This window comes from Megascapheus bottae, chromosome 6 (genome assembly GCF_031878675.1).
Source record: "Megascapheus bottae isolate mThoBot1 chromosome 6, mThoBot2.hap1, whole genome shotgun sequence".
Lineage (NCBI taxonomy): Eukaryota > Metazoa > Chordata > Mammalia > Rodentia > Geomyidae > Megascapheus > Megascapheus bottae.
The window spans coordinates 4,967,636-4,995,196 of record NC_143514.1 but is presented as its reverse complement, the minus strand read 5'-3'; the positions used below and the strand labels follow the sequence as shown (position 1 = coordinate 4,995,196).

The following is a 27,561-nucleotide window of genomic DNA, read 5'->3' as shown; positions in this document are numbered from 1 at the left end:
AAGTTTATTCAGGAGGATGGAGAGTACAAGCTCCCCGAGCCTACATAGCAAAACTCTGGGTGAGGGGAGGACCGAGGAGGGAGAACTACCTTCCTTAGAGATAGATGTCATATCTTGCAGTGCTGAGGCTCCGGCCCAGCAGGGCCTCAGGAGTGGGTAGCAGGTGTCCTACCCGAGCTTGGTTGAGTCAGATGCTCAGTCTCATTGTTCTTAGGTTGATTCTCAGAATGAGTCTTGAGCTACCAACTTTGCTATGGTAATTACAATGCAGTTTTACTGTTTTTTTTCATTTTTTCTTCTGTTTATGTGGTACTGAGGAATCAAGCCCAGGGCTTCACGCATGATAGGTAAGCACTTTACCATTAAACCAATTCCCAGTCCTAGTTTTACATTCTTTTTTTTTTTTTTTTTTGATCATGGGGCTTGAACTCTGGGCCTGGGCACTGTCCCTGAGCTCTTCAGCTCAAGGCTAATACCCTACCCCTTGAGCCACAGCACCACTTACAGTTTTCTGGTGATTAACTGGAGATAAGAGTCTCATGGACTTTAGTGCCTGGGATGGCTTTGAACTGTGATCCTCAGATCTCAGCCTCCTGAGTAGCTAGGATGACAGGCGTGAGCCACCACACCCGGCTTTAGTTTTACATACTTCTCAGGAAAAGTATGACAAACAACTCAGTGTCACTGAGGGGAAATACTAGTATATTTAACTTCATAAAAAGAACATTCTAACTGGGCATTCATGCCTCACGCATGTAATCCGAGCTATTCAGGCAGCTGAGAGCTGAGGACTTCAGTTCAAAGCCAACCCAAACAGGAAAGTCTGTAAGAAGCTTATCTCCAGTAAACTACTCAGAAAAAGCTGAAAATGGCACTGTGGCTCAAGTGGTAGAGCCTAGCGTTGAGCAAAAGAAGCTCAGGGACATCACAAGGCCCTTAATTTGAGCCACCCCCCCCCCCAAAAAATCAAAACAACCCAATGTCAGTGGCTCATGTCAATAAATCCTTGCTCCTTCGAAGGCTCATAACTAAGGATCACAATTCAAAGCCTGTCTGGACTGACAAGTCTGTGAGCCTCTTATGTCCAATTAAACACTCAAAAGCTGAAATGGAGGTGTAGTTCAACCAGAAGAGCAGCAGTCTCAAAAGGAAAATCTCAAAGACAGGACCTGGGCCCTGAGTCCCTGTTCCAGCACCAACAGTGAATAAGTCAATAAAGATTAGTGAAGAAATACACACTCATGATTCTTCCACAGGAATCAGTTTTATCGTTCAGAGCAGGCAGAAAAAGGAAGGGACTGTTTCCGAGGCTCTGTGAGTGCAAATGAACATATCGCCTTACTCCATCTCATGCATCTGTGAAGAATGGGCAACCTCAGCCACATGGAAGGCTCCTAGCTTGAATAACAGATGAGTGAGGGGCTGACATGCCAGCTTCTGCCCTTCCTGTATGCGTTTCTCTAACAAGCTGACATCCTTCACCTAACATCTGCACAGTGTTCATTTCACATCTGAACCAAGAAAGCAGAACACCCACCTACCCTTATATATTCAGCAAATAGGCTTTCTTTTTTTCTTTTCCTTTTCTGATGGTTCTGGGGCCTGATCCAAGGGCCTTGGGTTTGCTAGGTAGGTGCTAGACATACAATCCATGCCTCACTGAATAGAATTATTTCCCTAGTTGTTTTGTCCTCTTCTGGGCTGCTTTTGAATAAGGGTCGTGTCATCTTCTTTTAGTTCTTGTCCCTTAAAAATCTTACCCCTAGGTCAGGTACTGGTGGCTCATATCTGTAATCCTAACTACTCAGGAAGCTGAGATCTGAGGAGCAAGGTTTTAAAATTACTCAGAAAGCTGAGATCTAAGGATTGTGGTTCTAAGCCAGTTGAGGCAGAAGAGACTGTGAGGCTCTTATGTCCAAAGAACCAGCAAAAAGCCAGAACAAGAGATGTGGGTCAAGTGGTACAACACTAGCCTTGAGCAAAAAAAGTCAAGAGTATAAGGCCCTGAGTTCAAGCCCAAAACAGCACCAAAATTTTTTTTTCAAAAAAAAAAAACAATAAAAACAATTGCATGGGTTGAAACAATCTTTTCACCATAAGTGGGCCTGAAAAAAATAGACAAGAGAGCCCCTTGGATGGTCTGGAATGCAAAAACCTTGTCCACAATTCTCCCTCTGTGACGGCCAGGCCAAGCTCTGGGCTGGCTCCGCCTCTAAGTGCTTGCTGATTGGTGGATCTCCGAGTCTCCTCCTGTCCTGGGCGGTGACAGGGACCTTTCCCTGCCCTCCTCAAACTAGAGATGGCATGGCTGGCTTACTGACTGCATGCAAAGCCACAGGAAAAAGAGCCCTGCAAGGAACAGTGTTAGGAGCGGGGCTGGGGAGAGCGGGACGCCGGCGTCAGAGGGGAAGAGATGCAAATTCTCCAGATCTGGCAGGAAGGCTCGGGCGTCCTCTAGCGCGGTCTGAGCGGGCCTGGTGAAGTTGGGGTCACCAGAGATGAACACGTCGAAGACGCAGGATTGGAAATAGGCATCTTCCACCGGGAGCCCCTCTTTGCACAGCTGCCTGGCCGTGTCGATGGGGATGGCACCCCGACGATTGCGCTCGGAGCGCGAGAGGCGCTGGCTGAGCGGGCACCCCCCGACACACAGCTGCAGGTCCTGCTCCTCCGAGAAGGCCCGGGCCACGTCCTCCGCCACCCGGATGGAGAAGGACAGCTGCCCGGCTGTCTGCCGGATGATGACGGTGGTCCCGATGTAGGCTGCCCGGATCTCCACGTGGTGGCCCGGGTCGGCTGTCCGAATGGACAAGCTGGAGCCCCCGGGCCGGTCTCCGCCGTTGACCGAGCCGTCCTCGAAGGCGGCAGGGAGATTGTCCACCTCCGCCTGGTACACCTTCTGGTCGATGCACTCCTGCATGTTCTTAAAGATGATGGTGAGCTGCCGGGACGAGACCGGGGGAAGACCGCGGGGCAGCATGCTTACCTGGGGCGCAGGACCGTCGTGGCCCCGCCCGTCCTCCCGGCCACGCGGTTCCCAGCCAGCCCGGGCAGGAAGGTCCTGCCACTCCAGGGACTCTCGACGTCCAGTTAGCCAGCAAAACTCGGGGCGTGGATAGAGTTGTTTGGGGGCTTTTCCTTGTTTTTTTTTTTTTGTTGTTTGTTTTTTTTGTTTTTTTTTTTTTTGCCAGTCCTGGCTTGAGCTCAGGGCCTGAGCACTGTCCTTGGACTTTCTCAAGGCTAGAGCTCTACCACTTGAGCCTCAGCACCACTTCCGGCTTTTTTCTAGGTATGTGGTACTGAGGAATCGAACCTGGGTCTTCGTGTTTTGAGCAGAAAAGGCTCAGGGACAGCACACAGCACCCAGGCCTCGACCTGGAGCTCAGGACTGGCGCGTGCGCACACACACACACACACACACACACACGTGGGCACACACACACGGGCACACACATTCACACACTCACACACATGGGCACTCACACACGCGCTCGCACACACGGGCACACATACGCGTGGGCACACATGCACACTCTTACACACACGTACGCATACACTCACACACATAGGCACACGTGGGCACACACGCGTGCTTTGCACACACACGTGGGCACACACACGCACACTCTCACGCACACACATGGGCACACACACGCGGGCGCTTGCGCGCGGGGTGGGTTAGCGGGGGGGGGGGGGGGGCGGGTCATGCTCGGGCCCTGACCTTCCGCGTGGTGGTGGCCTTGGCCCCCGACGCCACGGCGTCGCTGGTGGCCTGGACGAAGAGGAAGTTGTTGTCCAACAGGGGCCAGGCGCCCTGCACGCGGCAGGTGTGGAAGTGGTGGTGGAAACTGCGCACGTGGGGGTCCCCGAAGGAGGCGCAGTGCAGGAAGCCGGGGCGCCGCCCATGCGTCCGGGAGAAGCGGCCCTCGTAGTCGCAGGGGTCGGGGCCGGGGGTTTCCGGGGGGGACCCCGCGGCGAGGGGCCCGCGGGGCAGCGGCGGCGCCGTGGGGCCGCGGCGGGAGCAGTTGTGCTGGATCATGAGGTCCTCGATGCCGTGCACGGCCGAGTGGAAGGCCAGGTCCCCGCGGCAGGTGCGCGCCGTGCGCCGGGTGCACAGCTCGTAGGAGCGGAGCGCGCGGCACAGGCCGCTGCCTCCGCGCAGCCCATCGGGCGCACCCCCGCCTCGGAGGCCCAGCGTGGACGACACGTACTCGGCATTGCAGCGGAGAATCTTGCACTGAGAATGGGCTGAGGGCGGGCAAGGAGAAGGCTGTGTGTGGATGGGGGAGGGTGGGTTCCCCCCAAATCTCATCATGGTGGTGGAGGGCGGGGCGTCTGCAGCCCAGCCAAGGGCCTTCCCCAGGCCCCAAGCTCAGGTCCCGCACTCCCTTAGTCTTCCTAAAGAATGTGTAAGCCCACGCCTGTCATCCTAGCTACTCAGATCTAAGGATCTCGGTTCAAAGCCAGCCCAAGCAAAAGAGTGCATGCAGCCCTTATCTCAATTAACCAGCACAAAGCCAGAAGTGGAGGCGTGGCTCTAGTGGTAGGATGCCAGTCTTGAATAGAGAAGCTAAGGAACAGTGCCCAGGGACCAAGTTCAAGTCCCAGTACTGGCACAAAAAAGAAAGAAAGAAAGAAAAAAGGAAAGAAAGAAAGAAAGAAAGAAAGAAAGAAAGAAAGAAAGAAAGAAAGAAAGAGAAAAAAAGAAAGAGCAAAAGAAAGCCGACCTCACGCCTGTCATCTTAGCTACTCAGGAGGCTGAGATCTAAAGATCTCAGTTCAAAGCCAGCCAGGCACTAAAGTCCGTGAGACTCTTATCTCCAATTAACCACTAGAAAATTGGAAGTGGACCTGTGGCTCAAGGGGTAGGAGGTAGCCTTGAGCTGGAGAGCTCAGGGACAGCGCCCAGGCCCAGCGTTCAAGTCCCCCCCCAAAAAAGTGAGTGTGTTGGCCTCTTCTCCTCTCCAGCCAAGGCCACCCCGCCTCCCACGGGCCCTCCACAAGCCGGCCTGTTCCACGAGACCGAGGTGGAGACGCCCCCCCTCACCCCTCCACGCCTGCTCAGGCACCCCAGCCCATTCCGGCTCTTCTTACCGTGTCCACAGAGGAGCAGCAGCAGAGTGAAGGCGCTCAGGGTCGGGGGCCTGCCGTGGGGGGACCCAGGAATAGGGGACTGGCTCGGGTTCCCCATACCTGTCCAGCCAGCTCCCCCCAGGCGCCGACGACTGTCTCACCTGCTGACCGGAGGCTAGGACCTCTGCCTGGGCACAGGGAGAAGAGGAGGCATGGAAGATCCATCAGGAGGGTAAGACGCCCCCCACCCCCCCCCCCCCCCCGAGTGTGGCGGCTGGCCTCTAGGCCTCCGGGTCCCTTGTGCAATGCCTGGGCGGGGGCAGAGGGAAGGGTCGGTGAGCAGAGTCCTTGCTCCATGCCCGACACCAAACAGTGGATGTGTCAAAAATGAAGGCGTTGTGGGGCCAGAAAGGATCCGGGTCCCCCACCCAGCCCCCCCACAGAGCCCAGAGCCCAGACACGTCCCGCTTGCTCCTCCCTCCCCACCGTGGGCCTCCCCACCCACGCACGAAGCTTTTGTTTCTTTTCCTCCTTTGCTTCAGAAGCACACAAGAAGGAATGGTCCTGCATCTGTGGCTCACACCTGGAACCCTAGTTACTCAGGAGGCCAAGCTGGAAAATCATGGTTCAAAGCCAGCCCTGAGCAGGAAAGTTTGGGAGGCTCGTTATGTCCAATTAAGGCGGGGGAGGGGGGCAGAAATAGAGCTGTGGCTCAAGTGGTAGAGTATTAGCCTTGAGCAAAACACCTCAGAGACAGCACCCAGGCCCTGAGTGCAAACCTCAGAATAGTCACAAAATGTAAAAAAGAGAGAGAGAGAGAGAGAAAAGCTATTGAGATAACAACACAAGTGCAGGGGCACATGAAACTGAAAATGGCCAGAGATCAGAGACCAGACAGAAATGAGACCTGGAGACCTTGGCATCATCATAGGGAGAGATCCTAATTTTTGCAACAGACACCCATGTGGATACCTGTCAACTTTGGAAAAAGTCTCACTCCAGTCCATGAGCTTATTAAAACCACTGCAGCGGCGGCCTTTTGACTTACTGTTTGCAAAGGTCAGACATTACTCGGGTATCCAATTCTGCAGCCATAGTTGGGGATCCATCTCCTCCAGCTAGGGGGTGACTCGTCCCTTTCTGTATGGACCCCAGCAGGACCCCAGACCAGCGAAAATCTCACTGAGGTTAGAGAGCCAGAGGAGAGTCGATATGGGACGGAGGGGAGACACGGCTGGCCCGAGTACTGGACAGCTGAGCGGGGGAGGGATGTGGCTACTGAGTTGACGGTTTTAAAAATAGCGAAGTCCAAAATTCCAGGGACATGGGTGGCAGTGGGGGGGGGAGCCTGTGGGGAGGAAGGGAAGATTAAACAGAATATGCCAGACTGGGTGCCAAGCTGAGGGAGGAGGGACTGAAAAGTGACAAGACAAGTGCCATCTCCAATTCTAGCTTATATGACTCTGGAGTGAGCCCTCTGGCCTTCTCAAGAATGAGCTGGTGGCCTTTAAAGATCACAGCACCTGGGTAGCTGCCATTTTCTGCCCTCAACCCTGCTGCATGCAATATTCCATTTTGTTTCCACACGTGCTATAAGAGAAGTAGCTCCCTCTAAAAAAAAAAAAAACTCACAGCAGCGCATGCCTATCTATAATCATGCCTACTCAGGAGGCGGAGATCTGAGGATTAAGGTTCAAAGCCAGATGGGGCACGAGAGGCTGTGAGACTCTTATTTCCAATGAACCAGCAAAAAGCCAGAAGTGGAGCTATGGTTCAAGTGGTAGAGTGTCAGTCTTGACTGAAAAAGGTAAGAGATGGCACCAAGGAAGGCTGGAGTTCAAGCCTTAATACCTGCACAAAACAAACAAACAAAACAAATAAAGGATTTACAGCAGAGTAGGTCTGAGACCCTCCTCCATGTTTGCAGAGTATTTCAGGAAAAAAAAAAAAAGCCAGCTGTCCACAGAAGAAACCTGAGCTCAGAGTTGTTAGGTTAAGGTTTGCCTGCTAAGTGCCTCCAGATCTGAGCCTTGCAGCTGTCTGCCCCTACAACACCTCCTATTTATTTATTTATTTATTTATTGCCAGTCCTAGGCTTGAGCTCAGGGCCTGAGCGTTGTTCTTGGACAAGGCTAGAGCTCTACCACTTGAGCCTCAGCACCACTTCCAGCTTTTTTTTTTCCTTCTATGTATGTGGAATTGAGGAATCAAACCCAGGTGTTTGCTAGGCAAACACTCTACCACTAGGCCAAACTCCTGGCCCCACTTCCATTTTTCTGTTGGTTAATTGGACTTATGGACTTTCCTTCCCCAGACTGGCTTTGATCCGTGATTCTCAGATCTTAGCCTCCTGAGTAGCTAGGGTTACAGATGTGAACCATCACTGCCAGGCTTTGTAAATTCTTTTCCTTTTTTTTTTTTGCCAGTCCTGGAGCTTGAGCTCAGGGCCTGGGCACTGTCCTTGAGCATTCTCAAGGCTAGAGCTCTACCACTTGAGCCACAGAACCATTTCTGGCTTCTTTCTACGTATGTGGTACCGAGGAATCGAATCCAGATCTTCGTGCATGCTAGGCAAGCACTCTACCATTAGGCCAAACTCCCGGCCCCTTTCTCATGTTTTTGTCCCTATTTCCCTCCCTCACTCCCTCTGTAAATTATTAAAACATTGCAACAAAGGAATTTGGCCATGTCCTGATTGTGTGTGTGTGTGTGTGTGTGTGTGTGTGTGTGTGTGTGTGTGTTCCCTGGTCCTTGAACTCAAGCCTGAGTGTTGCCTCTGAGTTTCATTGCTCAAGGCTGGTGCTCTGCCACCTAAGTCACAACTCCACTTCTGGATTTTGCTGGAGGTTCAAAGTCTCTGTGCAGGTTTGGCTTCCAACAGTGCTGCTCAGATCTCAGTCTAAGTAGCTGGGATTACAGATGTGAGCTACCAGCTCTAGCATTGTGTGCAGGATTTTGTGTGGACAGAAAGCTTTTTTTCTCTGGGATAAATGGTCAGGAGTATAAATGATGTATCATATAATAACTGTACATTTCATTTTGAGAAAGATAACTGCCAGCTGGGCTAGGTGGCTCACACTTGTAATCCTAGCTACTCAGGAGACTGAGATCTGAGGATCACGGTTCAAAGCCAGCCGGGGCACTAAAGTCTGTGAGAATCTTATCTCCAATTAACCACTGAAAGCCTGAAGTGGCGCTGTGGCTCAAAGGGTAGGGTCGTAGCCTTGAGCTGAAGAGCTCAGGGACTGCACCCAGACTCAGAGTTCAAGTCCCATGACCAGCCAAAAAATAAAAAATAAAGATAACTGCCAAGTTGTTTTCCAAGTGTCTATGCTTTACAGCCCTGGGGGATGGATACTGAAAAATTGCAACGCATGGATCGTTCCTTTGCCTCTATGATCTGGAAGAAAGAGAAGAAGTAAAACAACAGAAATTTATTGAAGAAAAACATCAGAAGAGCTCCTCTAGAGAGAGAATCCTGGGGTGCATGATGCAGGGGCTCCAGAGGGTGTCCAGGAGAGAGCCACGTGACTCCTGGATCCCTGGACAGCCCGCGGGCCTTGTCAGCCCAGACCCAGTCCAGGCCACAGGCAGGCTGCCCAGCTCTCCACACGTCCTTCAGCCCCTGACTGGGTGTCCATTCCTGCTACATCTGGGGCCCACGCAGTCCAATGTTCACACGTGAGTCTTCAGGGACGATGGGACAGGACGTGATGTCCAGGACACACGTGGGATGCCCAGGGCCTGGTGGTGTGGGGTCTGCACATGGGGCCTGCTGAGGGAAATGGACGCTCTCTGGGAGGGGCCAGTGCCCCCCCACCCAGCCAGGCTTTTTTCTCAAATATACTCAGTTTCTCTGCATTCTTATCGGCCATTTGTTGTCAGGATTCTTTGATAAGTGTCTATTGATGCCTAATTGTGTTTTTTAGTTTTTGTCAGTCATGGGGCTTGAACTCTGGGCCTGGGCACAGTCCCTGAGCTCTTCAGTTCAAGGCTACCTCCCTACCCCTTGAGCCACAGCCCCACTTCCAGTTTTCTAGTGGTTAATTGGAGATAAGAGTCTCAGGTTCTTTAGTGCCCTAGCTGTCTTTGAACTGCCATCCTCAGATCTCAGTCTCCTGAGTAGCTAAAATAAGAGGTATGAGCCACCTGCACCTGGCCTGAATATCTCTTTATGCGCTTATTTGCCATCTGTATATCCTCTTTGGTGATATGTTCCTTTATCTTTCTGCTTTCCTTCTCTTCCTTCTTTTCTTCTCTTCCTCCCTCTCATTTTCTCCTTGGATTGTAGGGGGGGGGGGTTGTTTGTTTTTGTTGGTCATGAGCCATGAACTCTGGGCCTTGGTATCATCCCTGAGCTCTTCAGCTCAAGGCTAGTACACTACCACTTTGAGCCTCAAAGCCACTTCCGGTTTTCTGGTGGTTGATTGGCGATTAGAGTCTCAACCCAGGCTGGCTTTGAATCATGATCCTCAGATCTCAGCCCCCTGAGTAGTTAGGATTACAGTCCTGAGCCACCAGTGAATGGCTTGGGTTGCATGATTTATTCTGTCAAGTTATTTGTATTGGGCTTTGTACTTAGGCGCTCAAGCTTCCTACACTGGAATTCTACCAGTTGGGCCATGCCTCCAGACCTGATTTTTCCTCCTTTGCTCAATGAGCCTGAAGGTGGAACATGCATGAACAAATCATTTCAACTATGGTTAAGTAATGTACCACTGCAATTTATACACCACAGTTTACCCAGTCATCTATGAACGGCCATCCAGGCTCTTTTTTACTCCTGTGGGCAGCTATTATAAATAGTGTCACCAAGAACACACATGTACTAATGTTTGAGTACCTGTTTTCAGTTCTTTGGGGGTATATACGTAGGAGTGGAATTACTGAGTCATTTTCTATATTTAGCTTATTGAGGAAGGGCCAAACTGTTCTCTGCAACAGCTGTATCCTTTTATATTCCCATGAGGGCTCCAATTTCTACTTATCCTTACCAGCACTTGCTATTTTCTATCTGCTAATTTATAGCCATCCTTTGTAGGTGTCAAGTGGTATCTTATTATGGTTTTGTTCTCATTTTGCTATAACTAAGGTCATTATATACCTTTTCATGTTTTCCCCCATTTGTTATTTTATTTACTTGCTGGCAAGTTGGTGTATGTTGGGATCCTAACTTCCCAGAGAGTGTCAAGCCCAAGGTGGTTTGTTTTTGTTTGTTTGTTACAAATCCTGGGGCTCAAATACACATGTTACCACTTGGAACAACAGCTCCATTTCCAGATTTGTGGTAGTTAATTGGAGGTGAAGAGTCTCAGAGACGATCCTGCATGGACTGGCTTTTATTTAACCTTGTTTCTCAGCTCTCAGCCTCCTGAGTAGCTAGGATTACTGCAGAAGGAATGTCCGGTTTTGCTTTTTGGTTTTTGGGGGATTGTTTTTTGCCGGTCCTGGGCTTGAGCTCAAGGTCTGAGGACCGTCCTTGGGCTTTCTCAAAGCTACAGCTCTACCAGTGTTGAGAGCCAGAGTGTGGAGTCAGACTGATTCATGAATCTGCATCACTGAGTAAGATAACAGCACAAAGAAATGAGCTGTCATGGATGACACCATGCCTGTGAACTTTGAGCTATACGGTCAGTATTGTGAACTTCCTGGCTGTATTGATTTATTGCTTTATCTTTCTGCTGAGACTTGATTACCATTTGGTACAAATGTGTTATTGCTTTATCACCTTCTGCTTAACTGATCTGAGACCTGATTACCATTTGGTGCTAATGTAACCCCTGACAGTTTCTTGGTGTTAAGAGAGCATATTAGATTGGATCTAGAAATAAATGGGGCTTCAGTCGTAAGCTCACAGCCTTAGGCTGCAGTCTTGGGCTGCTGACTTGAGCTGTAGACCTCCCGACCCCATCTGTTTGCTTCTTGTCTTCTTCTTTTCCAAGTCTTCACCCCCTAAATCAAGAATCCCAGTTTGCTGCTGGCTGGCCCCAGCATACCACTTGAGCCACAGCACCACTTCCAGCTTTTTCTGGGTATGTGGTACCAAAGAATTGAACCAAGGGCTTTGTGCATGCTAGGCAAGCACTCCACCACTAGGCACATTCCTGGCCCCTTCCTAATATTTAAAACAACTTAAAGCTCAGAAACCCTACTTTCTCCCACCAACGAGTTAAACTCAATCTACCGAGCAACCAGCCTACTGAGAATACATAGGTTGAGTGATTATCACTAGTGTGTAATATTTTTTGTTTTTTTTAAATATTTTATTGTAATTAATAAAAGGGTTACATGATATTTGCCAGATAGAAGGTGCATTAATTCACATACATTGATACCCTTTCACATGTCTTGGTCCCCATTACCCTCCCCCCCACCCCCAAGTGTGTAATATTTTTTGTTCTGTTTTGTTTTTGCCAGCCCTGGGGCTTGAACTCAGGGCCTGGGCACTGTTCCTACACACTTTTGCTCAAGGCTACTGCTCTGCCCACTTGATCCACAGTGCCACTTCTCGCTTTTTCTGAGTATGTAGTACTGGGAAATAGAACTTAAGGCTTCATGCATGCTAGGCAAGAACTCTACCACTAGTCTATGCTCCCAGCCCCTAATATTCCTTTTAATCCATAGGACCTGGGAGAGGAGATGAAGAAGACAGACAGGGAAGAAAGGAACAAGAGGAAATAGCATACCTGTCATCTGAACTACTCAGTAGGATGAGTAGTTAGGGTTTGAAGCCAGCCAAGACAGGAAAGTCTGTTAGACATTTTTTCTTCTTTTAATCTCCAGTAAACTACTCAGAAAAAGCTGGAAGTGGAGCTCTGGCTCAATTGGTAATAAGCTGAGGCACAGAACCTAGGCCCTAAGTTCAAGCCCCAGGACTGCAAAAATAATAAATCTGAAAATAATATAAAATTTAGAGAGAGAAGAAAGAAGAAAAAAACTACAATAGACTTAGGAGCTCTTAGCTTTACTCCTAAAATGTCCTTTTCATAGTTCCTAAGGAAACATTTTTGGTTGTGTTTGGTGGAGATCTTTACTTTTCTACTGAGCTGCTGGTGTTTTCCTATCAGAATGCAGTCTGTGCTCACGTGCAAGAAAATGCCGTGGTTCTGTGAGTCAGGCTTGAAAATTCTACCACTGTTCTCTACTGAAGAAAGAAGTACCTGGGAGTTATCTCTACTCAGAGAAGTCTGAATATTCTAGAATCTTAAAATCTAGACACTCAAAATAGTAAGCAAGGGTGGGTGTGGTGGCTCACACCTGTCATCCTAGCTACTCAGGAGGCTGAGATCTGAGGATCACGGTTCAAAGCCAGCCTGGGCACTAAAAAGTCTATGAGAGGGCTGGGAGTTTGGCCTAGTGGTAGAGTGCTTGCCTACATGCTAGGCAACCGGATTCGATTCCTCACTATCACATACATAGAAAAAAGCTGGAAGTGGTGCTGCGGCTCAAGTGGTAGAGCTCTAGTCTTGAGAAAGTCTAAGGACAGTGCTCAGGCCCTGAGCTCAAGCCCAGGACTAGCAAAAAAAAAAGTCTGTTTAACCTCCAGGAAAACTGCACATGACACTGTGGCTCAAGGGGTAGGGTGGTAGCCTTGAGCTGAAGAGCTGAGGGACAGCGCCCAGGCCCAAATTCAAATCCCACAAGCGACAAGAAAAACACACACACACACACACACACAAAAAAAAAAAAAACAGCAAGCAACACAGAAAGGTAAACTGGCTATATATTATTTTTTTTCATATTGCTGATCTTCATTTTTACTTAAATATATATAGTGATTTTTAAGAGGAACAATTTCAAAAATTATAGAGAGCAAACATTTTACATAAATGTAAACATGCATATCTACTTCATAATCAGGAAAAACAAACTTTTAGGCACAAGATTTTTTCAAAAATCATTAAAGAATGAGACAATAAACCTAAGACACATATGGGGAACAAAAACACATCAGAGTTGGAGGTGTGGCACAGGTGGTAGAGCCAGCCAATGCGTAAAAGCATCAGATGTCAGATGCCAACTTGGAGTCCCAGTCATAGACAAAAAAAACCCCCAACCAAACACAAAAACACATTTCGTAGACTTCCATTGGCCTTATCATTCAACCTACTGTTTTAGAAATCCATCCCTTGCCAAATAAAAATATCCAGCTGGCTGTACCTAATATATATCCATAAGACACATAAATCTATTTCATTCAAAAAAAAGTGCAATAAATACATCATTCTCTCACACACACAGTACTGAATCAGCCTCTAAAATAGGGACTTAGAATTTTCAAATTTTCCTACTGCCAAAGTGCACACGTGCACATATGCACACACAAACACAAACACACACACACACACACACACACACAAACACACACGATTCTGCTACAGAAATGAGTGGCATTATTACAAATGGCTAGTTTGTGATAGGTATCCCCAAATGATGCAGGTTTGAAATAAGGCTCACTACGGCTTCTCTGACACTTCAGCTTGATCTTCCCTCCTTGCCTAATGGCCCATGGCACAGCAGAACTCTTCAAACAAAGGAAAAGCAATGGATGATTCCATTAGGGACTTCAGCATGGGTATTGTTAGCTCTGGACACCTGGAATATTCTATGTCTATCCTCTATACTTTACTGCCTTTTCCCCAACAGGCTACAGTGGATGTCTAGTTCTGTGCTGACAGGGCTTTCTTTTCAGGGGCCCATTCCAACAGAGCTGAGCAAGAGAAAGGTCAGTCTGGACACACAGGGCCCTGGTTATGGGGTAAAACCAACGGGAGAGTTCATGAAAAGAGAGCCTTTAGAACCTCAGAAGTGAAGTTGGAAGTGCAGGAAGCAGAGCAGGTGAAATCTGTGAGGCCACATTCTGAGTTTTCAAGTCAAGGAGGAATGGGGGTAGAATCATCAAAACCTTTGGGGAGAGAACAAAATTTTACCAGAGCCATGGTAGACAATAACACCACGCACGTGGGGTAGGACAGATGATGAGAAAGTTGGCAGATGCTCAGAGAGCTTGCTCAGTGCCACCTGCAAGGATTTCCTACAGAAACAAACAGCTGACTCCACATGCCAAAATCCATAGTTCTGTCTACACAATTAAAGGCTTTGGAGGGGGAAAAAAAAAAGGTAAAGGAACGGGCTGGAGCTTATAGACATTTTTAGTTCAGGTTCCTGGACCCTGCCCCTGTGAGCAAGTTAGTTAAAATCACTAAAATAATCCTCACATTTAGTAACAATTCAAATCTCGGATCCTGACTCTCATGTCCCTAGCAAGAATTCTACAGCAGTTACCAGTTCACTATAAATAAGTTCCTACTTGTCCGCTCATGGAGCCCACCCAGTGGGCTGGGACCCCAATCACAAGGTAGTGACACATATGGATCACCTGCACGGGGGCAGAATAACTGGAGCATGCTGCTGGCATGCTCCAGCTCTCACTGCAGTTACAATGCAAAGTATGGACCAGTAGGACAGCTCTATGGAAATCCCCCATCATGGACCATCTGCTTCCTTTCTAGGTCCAGACCACTTTCTTCCATTAGCTCAGGAGGGAGCAGCCACATAAACGGAGGAAGAAAATTCACTATCTTGATGCCCACTAACTAAAGCCTGCAGAGGTTTCCTTGGACATGTTCATTCACATAGAGAGATGGGCTGCTGCATATAGCTCACAGGACGATGTGACACACTCAGGCGATAGCATTTACTAGTGACACGCTTCCTGGCTATAGAATTTTTATAGGCAATTCCCGCTGGCTTCCCTTGTGGTGTAGTGGTTAGGAGCTGGCGTCCTCCTTTCCACAACCGGTGTTTGATTCCGGGTAGGAAAACAGTCCTTTTCACTGAAAAAATTAGATGCAAGAACTAAAACTGCTAAAAAGCCACAAGAAAACACCACTGTAGATCCAGCTTAATTTCGAAGCAGGGAGGATGTTTTTTTTCTCTTTTTGAAGAAAAACAGCGAAGCACAAATAAAAGGTGATGGATTAGACTATATAGAAACAAGAACCTCTGCCCATCTAGTAATCCCATAAATAATATTAAAAGACAAAGGATAAACTGGCATAAATCAGCAAGGAAAACAAATACCCACTGAGGAGGGAGAACAAACGCGCATGACTTAGTAAACGCAAGCTAATACAACTAATGTTGAGCTTATGAAAATGGCCAACCTCAGTAGTAAGAAGTGCAAATCGGAATGATTCAGAACAAATGCATGCTCCCGACCCAACTCATTTCCTGTCTTTGTCCTAAGGATACCGGAGCGAGTCACCAGGGGGTGCCGAGCTAACTCGGGCCCGGGCTTAGATCGCTGCATTTCCGACGCTCCCTTCAATCCGAGGAGAAGAGGGAGAACTGACTTCCTTAAACCGGTCGGACTACAAGTCCTCCGGGATTCTCCGCAGGAAGAAGTCCAGAGGGGTTTCTCCTGGGTCGTTTCTCTTCGGTGCACCTCGCGCGCAGAGCGGGAGTGGATGACATCACCCTCATAGGGCGGCTGATCGGCAGGGCTCCGCGGGTGCGTTGGTGGTATAGTGGTGAGCATAGCTGCCTTCCAAGCAGTTGACCCGGGTTCGATTCCCGGCCAACGCATAACGCTATTTTTTTTTTTTTAAATTCCTGGAATTGTGTTTAGGAAAATCCTGGAAAGCGGCTAGCCTTCTGTTAGTGTGCTTTTTGCCTTCCGTGCTTTTGCTGTTTCGACAAAGGCAGCTCCGACTCCCTGGGGATCCGGACCAGTAAGCGCGGCACGCTCAGCTCCAGGGCGGACGCGGCGCCCCGGGGAGAGGTCTGCACACGGGAGAGGTCTGCACACGGAACCCCCCTTCCCGGGCGCGCCGGGGAGCGACGTCCGGGACCGGACCGGGGGCGGGAGCTGCGATCCCCCGGGCCGAGGTGCCCGCCGCGCAGAAGCAGGTCCTGGGTCTCAAGTGGGAGGAAACGCGGAGGCAGCGCGCCGGCCCGGCGGTGGCGCGCCGTGATCGTATAGTGGTTAGTACTCTGCGTTGTGGCCGCAGCAACCTCGGTTCGAATCCGAGTCACGGCAGGACGTGGCGGGACCTTTTGCTTTGTAGCTTTCCGCCTGTCCACCGGTCACGGCGCCCTACTTTTTAGCATTGCCCGCGCGCGCACCCTCACCCACCCCGAGGAGTCCTCGCTGAACTGACTCCGGCCCAGGCCCGGCCGCGCAGCCCTCGGGCTGCTCGCTTCCCCGGAGGCGGCCGATCTGGAGCCCGGGGCCCGTGTGCCCCACCTCGTCCTCCGCCCGACCACGGGGACCGAGAGCTTCGGCCGCGATGACCCACGCCCGGCAGAACCCCGGCCCGACTCCGGGCGCGCTCCGGCGTTGCTCGCCGCCGCCTGGGCAAAGGAGCTGCCGAGCCGGACCTCCGGGAGCGCGGGCGCCGGCCCTGCCCGGCCGCGGCCTGGCCCGGCGCCCGCGCTGCGGGGGAACCGAAGGGAAGCGGAGCAAACACCGCGCTCTGTGGGCTGCAGGTGGACGCGAGGGGTGACGGGGGAGGGAGGGGATGTGAAGGTGACCGGGGGTGGACGTGGGCCGGGTAACCGCGGACAGCAGGACCCGTGGCGCGGGCCGTGAGGCGTTCGAGGAGCGGCGTCGGGCAGGGAGCAGCGCCGCCGCCCGGCTAGCTCAGTCGGTAGAGCATGAGACTCTTAATCTCAGGGTCGTGGGTTCGAGCCCCACGTTGGGCGGGTTTACTTTTTTTCGAATCACAAGCCGTCAAGTTTCCACTTTTCCGCTTCGACCACCACCGGTTCCAGAAATCGCCTCCATTCCCCTAAATCTTTAAGAATGGGGCCTGGCGGCAGATCCCGAGGCCCCGAGACCCGGGTCGTCCGGCTGCTCCTCCCGCCCGCCACGTCCGTCGGAGAAAAGCGCTGTGTAGCTGGGGGGGAGGGGGGCGGCCGTTGGATGGACGGCCGTCTGATGGGGGACAGCCGTCTGGGGGGGGACAGCTGTGGGGGGCGACAGTCGTTAGGAGCAGCGGCTAGTGAGGGGGCAGCTGGAGAGCAGGGGCAGCCGCTGGAGGGGCGGCGGGCGGAGGGCGGCGGGGACGGGGAGGAGGAAGCGGTGGGCCAGGCGGCGGGTCGAGGGGCGGGGCAGTCGGGGGTCAGGGGGCGGGGCGGCAGGGGGCGGGGCGACGGGTGGGCGGGGCGCGGCGACAGGTGGGCGTGGCGAGCGGTGGAGGGGGCAGGGCAGCCAGGACGAGGGCGGGGCAGTTGTGGGGGCAGCCCGGGGCGGGGCAGCGGGTGGGACGGGTTACAGGGGCGGGGCGGGCCTTCTGGGGCGGCCGTCTAAGACCTGCAGGGCGGCAGCCTTGGGGAGCAGCGTCCCCCGGGCCTCCTTGCACTCTGGTCTGGCTCCCGGAGAGGCGGCCTGGAGAGACGCGCTGGCATCTCCGCGGAGGGGAATGGAGTCTCTCGTGGGGACCTGAAGTCGGAGCCCGGAGAGCTGGCGGCGCTCCGGCCTGTCCACCCTTAACCATTCGGGTGCCTGCAGACGTCTTGGCCGTGCTACTCGGGAAATATAAAACCGGTGTTTAGAGGTGAATGCCCCGCGTGGGGGAAGACGCTAATTGTAGCTAGCAGGTGGCTGAGATCTGAGGATCGCGGCTCAAAGGCATCGCAGGCACTAAAGGACGTGAGACTCTTATCTCTAAGTGGTAGAGGGCTAGCCTTGAGCTGAAGAGCGCAGGGACAGAGTTCAAGCCCCATGACCCACAGAAAAATAAAATTATGAGCTAATTTTTAAGGGAAAATTTACAGAACTGGCAAATGAAAAAGTGTTGAAGCCTTAATGCTGGCATATATATGTAAATAGTCACAGTAAATTACATATTTTGATATTACAGTTTAAAATCATGTATAATGTATTTACAATATACTATGTAATACGTTATGTAGTATTAACACATGCTTTATATATTAATGGAATTTCATGTCATCAAAATTATGATACAAATATATTAGTGTATTATTTCAATAATTCTTCTGGCACAATGTCAGTAGCTCACACCTAGAATCCTAGCTACTCTGGAGGCTGAGATCTGAGAATCGTGCTTCATTGCTAGCACAGACAGGAAAGTCTATGAGAGTCTTATCTCAAAAATAAATAAACAGAAAATAGCAAAAGGCCAGAAGTGGAGCTTGACTCGGTGGTAGAGCACTAACTTTGAGGAAAAAGAAGCTCAGGCTCTGAGCTTACCAGGCTCTGAGTTTTAAGCCCCAGGACCAGCACAAATAAAAAAGAAAATAATAATTATTCAAAGAAATATAATTCATAAATGGATAGGAAGAAGGGGTTTGTAAATCCAAAATCTGCAGTATGGGCCAGCAAAAGAAAAGGAAATATATTTCTTGATGCCAGGGCCTTTCATTCTTTCACCATTTTTCACTCAAAACTGAGTGTAAATTTTCATTGACAACTTTTGCGAGGAGAAAGATATATTCATCTGCCAATGAGCTGAAAGGCCAGCTCAGGCACTAAAGACTCTTCTCTCCATAACCACCAGACAACCAGAAGTGGTGCTGTGGCTCAAGGGGTAGAATGGTAGCCTTGAGCTGAAAAGCTCAGGGACAGGGCCCAGGCCCAGAATTCAAACCCCATGATGGACCCTCCCCCCCTCAAAAAAATAACTGGTCCTAGTGGCCCCATCCTTGTATTCCTAGCACTTAGAAGGCTGAGGCAGGAGAATCTCGAGTTAAAGGTCTACCTGAGCTACACAGCAAGTTCAAGGCTAGGCTGAGCAACTTTGTGAAAGACCTTATCTCAAAATGACAAGACATCAAAACAAAAACCTTTAAACAAACACTTAATTCAAGGAGATTTAATTCAAAAAGTACCATAGCGATAGGCCACAAATGTGGAAGAGAAATCTACTCATCTCCATCCATTTCACTCACAAGTTTCATAGTAAGTGCCATGTATCAGCATAGACCACATACAAGTTCACAAAATCAGTGGGCTAGCCAATGTTATTAGTTCATTGGATAAAATTTGGAGACCTATTCCTCTTGTTGCCACAATAAAGAAGACTCATTGCCTAAATTCTCAATCCAGTGAAAATTTATAGCCTCTTTCCAGTTTTCTTCTGGCAGGACTAACTAATCACAAAGTTCCTACTCTTTTTTTTTTTCTGCACCAGTTCTGGGGTTTGAACTCAGGGTCTGGGTTTTTCTTAAACTCAGGTTCTTAGCTTTTTCATTCAAGGCTGGTGCTCTAACACCTCCACTTGTGGCTTTTTGGTGACTAATTGGAGCTTAGACCCTCGTGGACTCTTCTGTTCTAGCCGGCTTTGAATTGCAACCGTCAGATCCCAGAGTCCTGAGTAGCTAGGATTATTGTGGGAGCCATTGGTACCCGCCCTGTTGTACGCTTTGTGGTTCGTGGGGTACTCAACTGGGCGATGAGATTGGGGTCAGCTCTGGAACTCAAGAAGCTGACGTTCTTGAGATGAAATTTAGTTGAACTTTATTTTTTGGTGGGGTCATGCATAGAGGGGCCACAGTTACATTCGTCTCATGTTTTCCTCCCGATTTCCCGCCCCACCCCCTTTGTTGAACTTTTAAAATATTATTTTACTGTTATTGAGGTGTTACACAGAGGAGGGAGCATTTCACTGCTCGGGTAGGATGCACGTGCCTTTTTGGACAACACGTCTTCTCCCAATTATTTTTCCTTGTTATGCACATTTTGGTGGACCCTGAATATATCCTTCAAAATGTTCCGCATGCAACTGAAAACTGGAAGACAGCTCCGAAGATTAAAGTCTGTGACACATCCACGCAGGAATTGCTTTTACATGACAGAAACAAAGAGTTTCAATCCGGTAAAAACACACGTCCCTGGGTGGGCTCGAACCACCAACCTCTCGGTTAACAGCCGAACGCGCTAACCGATTGCGCCACAGAGACGCGACGCTTGCTGCGTGGCCCACGTCAGGCCTCACCAGCCGCGCGGCGCCTTCCCGCGCCGGCCACGCGGTCCGCAGGGCGCTTTCGGCGGGCGGAGGCGACGGGCACCGTCCGCTGGGGGCCTCGCACGGCGGGCAGGCACACCCAAGGCTCCCCCGCCCCTGAAAGCGGGGTGACCGCTCGGAGGGCTCCACGTGGTAAAGTGCTACAGTACCTGGTTATCTGGTATATTGTGTTATTGGTTATAAGGACGGGAAGGGGGGGGAATCAAGATGAGGGGAGGGAAATGGGGACAAAAACATGAGAAGGGGCATCAATGTGCGAAAGGTCATGCACCCTCTGTCAAGCAAATATAACCCCTCTATTATAGTAAAAAAAAAAAAAAAGTGATAAAGTGCCCAGGAGGAATGGGAAGAACGCGAGCAGGCAAAGGAGCGGTTAACCACTTTCTCCTTTTCCCTTTCCTGCGTAGAAACCATTGTTTCCAAGGATCCTTCACATCTTAAATAATGGGAAGAGCTTATCACAGAAAGCGATTAACAAAGTAAAGTAAGCAGAAAAACATGCTGGGAAAGAAAAGGAGAAAAAAGTCTATTATCCGACCAAGTAACCAGGGGAGAGCGCGCACGCAGTCCCCCACTACCACAAATTACGCAGTCGAGTTTCTCCTATGTGGAGAAATCGCAGAGGTCAGCGGGCCCCAAGTGCAATGGACGCGCCTCGCCCTGAGAAAACCACCTGCATGATCGTGGTGTTCCCCCTGCCAGGTAAGTATGAGTTGCTTTGCCCTCTACCGTGTATAAACCCCACACACCCTACACTGTACACACATGGTCACCAGCATTGGGCCCATTGCCGAGTCTTCCCAGCCCTTTGGAGCACCTGCCTCCCTGCGCTCCCGGGCACGCTCCAGTGCCCTCTCGCGCCGCACGGACAGTCCACGAGTGGGTGCGGCAGGGGTCTGACGAGCAGCTCCTCCCCGGATTGCTCATCTGCATAGGCAACGCCCTCCCCGTGACGTCACCACAGGCGGCTCTTTCCTCTGTTTTGTCTGTCTCCTCTGCTCCCCACCCTTTGGATCTAGCCTAAATCTCTGAGCTTTGGGATTACAGGCAGGCATGGCTACCTCTGGGTGAAGTTCTTCAACATATTGTTCATTGGCACGCTTCATGTGAGTCACACATTTACCTTTATCTGAAAGGAATTTTTAACATTTCCATAAGATCACAGTGGAGCTGGCTGTTGGCTCCTTCAGATCGCCTTCAGATCGCATAAGGCTATCCACAGGCTCGTCTCATTGAGGTCAGGATTCCAGGTCTGACTCAGACATTGTAGGGCAGGAGAAGAAGAAATCAAGGTATGTTTAAAAAGCGCGCACGCGCCCTGGGAGTTGAACTCAAGGTCTGGATGCGGTCCCTGAGCTTTTCCACTCAGGAATCATATTCTACCCCTTGAGCCACAGCCGCTGTTCCTAGGCCTTGGACTCTGGGACTGGGCACTATCCCTGAGCTTCTTTGGTCAAAGCTAGCACTATACTACTTGAGCCACAGCACCACTTCCCACTTTTTCCGGAGTAGTTTATTGGAAGAAGAGCTTCACAGAACCCTGCCCAGCTGGCTTTGAACTGAAATCCTCAGATTTCAGCATCCTAAGTAGGTGACACACTGATGCCCAGCAGTTTAAGTGAAGAAAAAAATTAGTCTGTAATCCTAGCTACTTCAGGAGGCTGAGATCTGGGAATCACGGGTGGTTCAAAGCCAGCCCATGCAAGAAAGTCCATGAGATTTCATGAGAGTTATGTTCAATTAACCACAGAAAAAACCATTTCACATGCTATAGTTCAAGCAGTAGAGCACTAGCCTTGAACAAAAAGCTCTGGGACAAGGCTCAAGCCCAGAGTTTGAGTCCCAATATCAGAAGAAAAAAAAAAAGGAAAAAAAACATATGAACCAGGTGGCTCACACCTGTAATCTTAGCAACTCAGGAGGCTGAGATCTGAGGATCTCAGTTCAAAGCCAGCCCAGGCACAAAAGTCTGAGAGACTTCAATTAATCACCAGAAAACCGGAAGTAGTGCTGTGGCTCTTGGGACAGGGCAGTAAGCCTTGAGCTGAAGGACTCAGAGACAGTGCCCAGGCCCAGAGTCCAAGTCCCATGACCTACTGGGGGGGGAAAAAAGGCCATCAACATCAAAACAGCAATAAGAGCTCCATTCATAATCCCAGCAACTCAGAAGGCTAAGATCCAGGAGATGATTGTTCAAACCAATGGTGGGCAGAAAGAAAAGTCCATGGGACACTATCTCCAAAATAACTATATAAGAAGCTAGGCTGGAGGCATGTCACAAGCATTCAGCACAGCCAGCATGCCCAGCTAATATAGGGCTCTCAGTTCAAGTCCCAGTACCAAGAAAAGAAAGGAAAAAAGAACGAGCATTCCTCCCCAAGCATTGCACAGGGCCCTCTCTGGATGGCAGTTGACAAGCCTGACAGTTTGGACCATTACTGAAGTTGTATAATCTGCGTAGAGTTGGCTAAGTTCAATGACTTGATGGTTTAGGGATAGGAACAAATGACAGCTAAGTAGGAAAACCTTAGGAAGATTGATATAGGTTCTATTCTGTGGTATTGGGAGAGAGAAGGGAAGACCAGTTGTCTAAAGGAATGGGTGAGGGCCTAGGAATGTAGCCTAATGGTAGAATGCTCACCTAGCATGAAGCCCTGGGTTCCATTCCTCAGTACCATAAAGAAAAAGTTAGAAGTGGTGCTGTAGCTTAAGTGATAGAGTGCTAGCCTTAAGCAAAGGAAGCTCAGGGAAAGTGTCCAGGCCCTGAGTTCAAGCCCAGCACTGGCACACACACAAAAAAAAGGAATGGATGATAGGGTCAGTCAGACTGTATAAGACTGGAACCAAATAGACTACTTAGGTAAAGGGCACAAGGGAAGGCTAAGATGTCACATAAGAAATATATTGGAGTGTTAGGCTCCAGGCATTGTAAGATAAAAGGTGGTCTAGGGGCTGGGAGTTTGGCCTAGTGGTAGAGTGCTTGGTGAGAATGCCCAAAGGTCTGGGCTCGATTCCTTGGTACCACATACGTAGAAAAAGGAAAAAGAAGAAAAAAAAAAGAGCCAGAAGTGGTGCTGTGGCTCAAGTGGTAGAGCTCTAGCCTTGAGAAAGCCCAAGGACAGTGCTCAGGCCCTGAGCTCTAGCCAGAGACTGGCAAAGAATAACAAAAGTGGTCTAGTTTCATATAAGTTGTTGAGTTAGGGAAAAATCTCAAAGGGAAAGTTTGACACGTTAGAAGGTTGAAAAGGTTACAAGTGCACATCTGGAGGAAGGTGTGGAAGGAGGGTGCAGAATAAATAGAAGATGAACCGAGTGACTCAGGGGCGATGAGGCAAGGAAGGGAATGGGAGGGAGGGAGGAGGAGGAGGGCAGGAGGAGGGGAACAGTGATGCTAAGCAACAGGAAGAAATAATTTTATCAGAGGTGGGGGAGGGAAATAGGGACAAAAACCATGAAAAGGGTATCAATGTGTGAGAAGTAATACACCTACTATCTGGCGAATGTAACTGTAACCCCTCTATTCATTACCCCCACAATAAAATAAGTAAATAAATAAAAACAAAAAATTCAAGAGATTGGAAGTATGAGTATATGGCTGTTTAAAATAGGTTACAGCCACAATGGAATTTTCAAAAAAAAAATAGAACTAAAACTCAAAGTATCTTCTCTTCTCCCAGGGCACTGTGGAGATGAGACCTCTTCAGTCTCATCAGCCCTTAGACTTCTTTTCTGTCTTTAGTCAGGAAAGTCATTTTACATTGTCACAGTTGTGCCATCTGTGAAACAAGGACAAAGATATGCTTGGTCCTTCTCTGCCATAGGTATTTTAGGAAGTAAATGGTGCTAAGAATTTCATTACTCTATGAAAAATGCACCATCAAAAGAAAGTCTTCCCCAGAGAAACAGGCTCCATAGTTTCCCTCATTTGTAGTAATTAGTATATGACTAGGATTTTCCCAGCAGAGGATCACAATAGCTCAAAAGCTCTGTGGGCATATAACCATATAGAATGAGGATAAGCTAAATGAAGTCCAGGATAGGAAACAAGAGGTTTATCTTGGTGGTTGATGTTTTAATGGACCATGTGAAATTATTTCTTTTCTCTTTTTTCCCCCCTTTTACAGTTTACTCACTGTTGTTACTGTATCTGACTTTGGTACCTGGTATATTGTATATGTGTTTATTTGAATTAGGGAAGGGAAGGAGAACAAGATGATGAGACAAAAGACAAAGGGTGAGACAATGAAACAGCAATAGTCACAAGACAATATGTTGAAAATGAACTTTACAACTCAGGAGGGGGTGAGGGGAGGGAAAGGGGGGAAAAAAAACACAGGAATGGGGTAGCAAAGTTCGAAAAGTAATGTACCCACCACCTTACAAATGTAACCCCTCTATCCATCACCCTGACAAAAATTAAAAAAAATAATTTTATCAATAATGTTCCAAGAGTTAAACTTCTTTCCTATATAAACCTTGAGTTCTTTGTCTTTCATATTCATAAGCTTTATAAATCAGAAGGATATTCTTTATCAGTGTGAATATAAAAGTGGTTAATATAATTGCCCGATCTCAATAAAGGAAAAAAAAAAGTTAACACAAGTGTGGAGTGGAGGGTTTGGACTAACCTGATAATGAGGTTTCGGTGCTACTAAATGATAGCAGATGCACATCCCCACCTCCCCATTCTAGGAGTTCAGATCCTCTCTAAGATTTAACAGGTTTTTGTTTTTTTGTTTTTTGCCCCAGTCCTGGGGACTAAACTCAGGGCCTGAGCACTGTCCTTGGGTTTTCTCGAGGCTAAAGCTCTACCACTTGAGCCACAGCACCACTTCCAGCTTTTCTATGTATGTGGTACTGAGGAATCAAATCTAGGTCTTCTTGCATGCTAGGCAAGCACTCTACCACGAGGCCAAACTCCCGGCTCCTACTTAACAATTTTGTTGTCTTTAGGGACTGGTGAAATAGAGGGTTCCTCCTTGTCCGCCTACCTGTCACTGGCAGATGGTGCCTGCTTCAGGCAAAACAATTTTATTTATTTTGCCAGCCCTGGAGTTTGAACTCTGGGCCTGGGCACTGTCCCTGAGCTTCTTTACTCAAGGGTAATGCCCTGCCACATGAGCCACAGCACCGCTTCTGCCTTTTGCTGAGTAGTTTATAGGAGATGAGTCTCATGGGGGCTTGGAATGTGGCCTAGGGGTAGAGTGCTTGCCTAGCATGCATAAGGTCGGGTTCAATTCCTCGGTACCACATACACAGAAAAAGGTGGAAGTGGTGCTGTGGCAAGTGGTTGCTTACTTGTCTTGACAAAGCCCAAGGATAGTGCTCAGGCCCTGAGTTCAAGCCCAGGATTGGCCAAAAGTGGGTGGGGGAAAGTCTAATGGACTTTCCTGCCCAAGCTAACTTTGAACTGTGATCTTCCGATCTCAGTCTCCTGAATAGTTAAAATTACAGGTATGAACCACCAGTGACTAGTGAAAAACAATTTTAATAAATAATAGGCCAGTTGGGTGCTGGTGGCTCATGCCTGTAATCCTAGGCTGAGATCTGAGGATCACAGTTCAAAGCCAGCCTGGGTATGGAATTCTGTGAGACTCTTATCTCTCCAATTAACTACCAGAAAAATGGAAGTGGTGCTGTGGCTCAAAGAGGTAAAGTGTTAGCCTTGAGCTGAAGAGCTTAGGGACAGTGCCTGGGCCCAGAATTGAAGCCCTCCCCCCCCCCCGACCAAAAAAAGAAATAATAGGCCAAGCACTGTTGCCTCACACTCGTATTCATAGCTATTCAACAGGCTGAGATCTGAGAATCTCCTGCAGTTCAAATGTAGTCCAGGTAAGAAAGTCTGTGAGATCTATGTTCATAGAAAAATCCAGAATTAGACTGGTGACTCAAGTAATAGAGCACTAGCTTTGAGTAAAAGGAGTTCAGAGATAGTGCCCAAGCTCAGAATTCAAGCCCCAAGAACATCCATGAGAGTCTGATGTCCAGTTAATCACCAAAAAGCTGAAAGTGGAGCTGTGATTCAAGTAGTAGAGTGCTATCCCTGAGGGGGAGGGGAGAAACTAAGAGCGAGTGCTCAGCCTCTGATATCAAATCCCAGAATAGGTGGAAGGAAGGAAGGAAGGGAGGGGAAGAAGGACTATTCAGAAAGCTCAGATTTGAGGTTTGTGGTTCAAAGCTAGCCCAGGCAGAAAAGTCCATGAAATCTTACCTTCAATTATCCACCAACAAGTCACAAGTGGAAGCGTGGCTCAAATGGTGCAGTTGTCAGCCGTGAGTGGAAAAAGCTAAGGGGTAGGGGCTGGGAGTTTAGCCTAGTGGTAGTGTGCTTGCCTAGCATGCACGAAAACCAGAGTTCGATTTCTCAGCGCTACATACATAAACAAAGCGAGACATGGTACTATGTGTGGCTCAAGTGGAAGAGCGCTAGCCTTGAGAAAGCCCAAGGACAGTGCTCAGGCCCTGAGTTCATGCTCCAGGACTGGCTAAATACATAAATAAATAAATAAAATAAAAACAAAAGCTAGGGATAGCATTAAGTCCTGAATTCAAGCTTAAGTATCCTCCATGAAAGAAAAGGGGGTGGGGAGGGATTGTTCAACCCCTCAAACTAAGTGAATATGTAAGTGTTCATTCAGTTCTAATTTACCACTTGAAATTTAGTGATATTGATTGGTGGCTTAAATAAGCTCAATTAGTTGAATGCAGGCTGAAATAGCTCTTTTGAAAACTCCAAACCAGTGAAACAGGTGGTTTCAGAGTGTCATCCTCTTCCATCTATGTAAAAGTTCATTCTACTGACACTAATCATTTGAGTTGGAACCTGAAAGTCACATGTGACTTAAGCTCAATTTGTTCAATGTAGGCCAAAATCTCTTTTGAAATTCAGATCAGTGTAATGCGTCACTCAGATTCTTCAATTCCTCTGAGTATATGAGTTCATTTAGCATGAGGGGCTCACATCCCATAACCCTAGCTACTCAAGAGGATCCAGGGCTCAAAGCCAGCCTGCACAAGAAAGTCCGGGAGACTGCATTGAGCCACCAGAAACCTGCAAGTGGCTACGGCAGAGCACGAAAAACCCAGGGACAGCGAATGTCTGGGCCCTGAGTTCAAGCCCTATGACCAACACATAAAGGAGTTCATTTGGCTATCATTTGGAAAACAAACCAAGTGAAAGGAAGACAGCAGAAAGGGTGAAGCAAGATGGCAGAGTAGAGGCTTCCTGGGGCTCTCTGAGAACTCTGAGGTCAAAGAAGAGACTACTTTTGGAACAGCAAAATTGAGGAAGAGCAGTGAGAATCACAGAGGGTTAGGATAGCTAGGGAAAGCAGAGATTCATTTGCAGCTTGGTCCTCACCTATCTTGGTGGGGAGGGGAGGACGAAACCTTTACACAATAAACCGGGAGAGGATGATGTCATAGAAGGGGCGTTCTCTATGCAGATTAAGATGCCGCGAGGGCTGCTGGTCGGACAGCATTCGCACCCACTCGT

General features: G+C 49.0%; 1 protein-coding gene and 5 non-coding genes across 6 annotated transcripts; 3 read left to right on the top strand and 3 right to left on the bottom strand.

Annotated features, from left to right (window-relative positions):
• Positions 1-1,986: 1,986 nt before the first annotated feature.
• Positions 1,987-6,193, bottom strand: Hjv (hemojuvelin BMP co-receptor). Its single transcript, XM_090333671.1, has 4 exons — positions 6,122-6,193; positions 5,095-5,261; positions 3,722-4,248; positions 1,987-2,941 (listed from the first exon to the last, which is right to left on the bottom strand). Exons 2-4 carry the CDS (start codon positions 5,189-5,191, stop codon positions 2,294-2,296), a joined length of 1,272 nt encoding a protein of 423 aa, XP_090189797.1. The 5' UTR covers positions 5,192-5,261; positions 6,122-6,193; the 3' UTR covers positions 1,987-2,293.
• Positions 6,194-15,588: 9,395 nt separating this feature from the next.
• Trnag-ucc (transfer RNA glycine (anticodon UCC)) lies at positions 15,589-15,660 on the top strand. The gene has a single exon. It is a non-coding gene; the product is annotated as a tRNA-Gly (tRNA).
• A 382-nt stretch (positions 15,661-16,042) lies between these two features.
• Trnah-gug (transfer RNA histidin (anticodon GUG)) lies at positions 16,043-16,114 on the top strand. Its single transcript has one exon. It is a non-coding gene; the product is annotated as a tRNA-His (tRNA).
• Positions 16,115-16,706: 592 nt separating this feature from the next.
• Positions 16,707-16,779, top strand: Trnak-cuu (transfer RNA lysine (anticodon CUU)). Its single transcript has one exon. It is a non-coding gene; the product is annotated as a tRNA-Lys (tRNA).
• A 3,148-nt stretch (positions 16,780-19,927) lies between these two features.
• Trnan-guu (transfer RNA asparagine (anticodon GUU)) lies at positions 19,928-20,001 on the bottom strand. Its single transcript has one exon. It is a non-coding gene; the product is annotated as a tRNA-Asn (tRNA).
• Positions 20,002-20,612: 611 nt separating this feature from the next.
• Positions 20,613-20,776, bottom strand: LOC150061264 (U1 spliceosomal RNA). The gene has a single exon (XR_016536110.1). It is a non-coding gene; the product is annotated as a U1 spliceosomal RNA (small nuclear RNA).
• Positions 20,777-27,561: the final 6,785 nt, after the last annotated feature.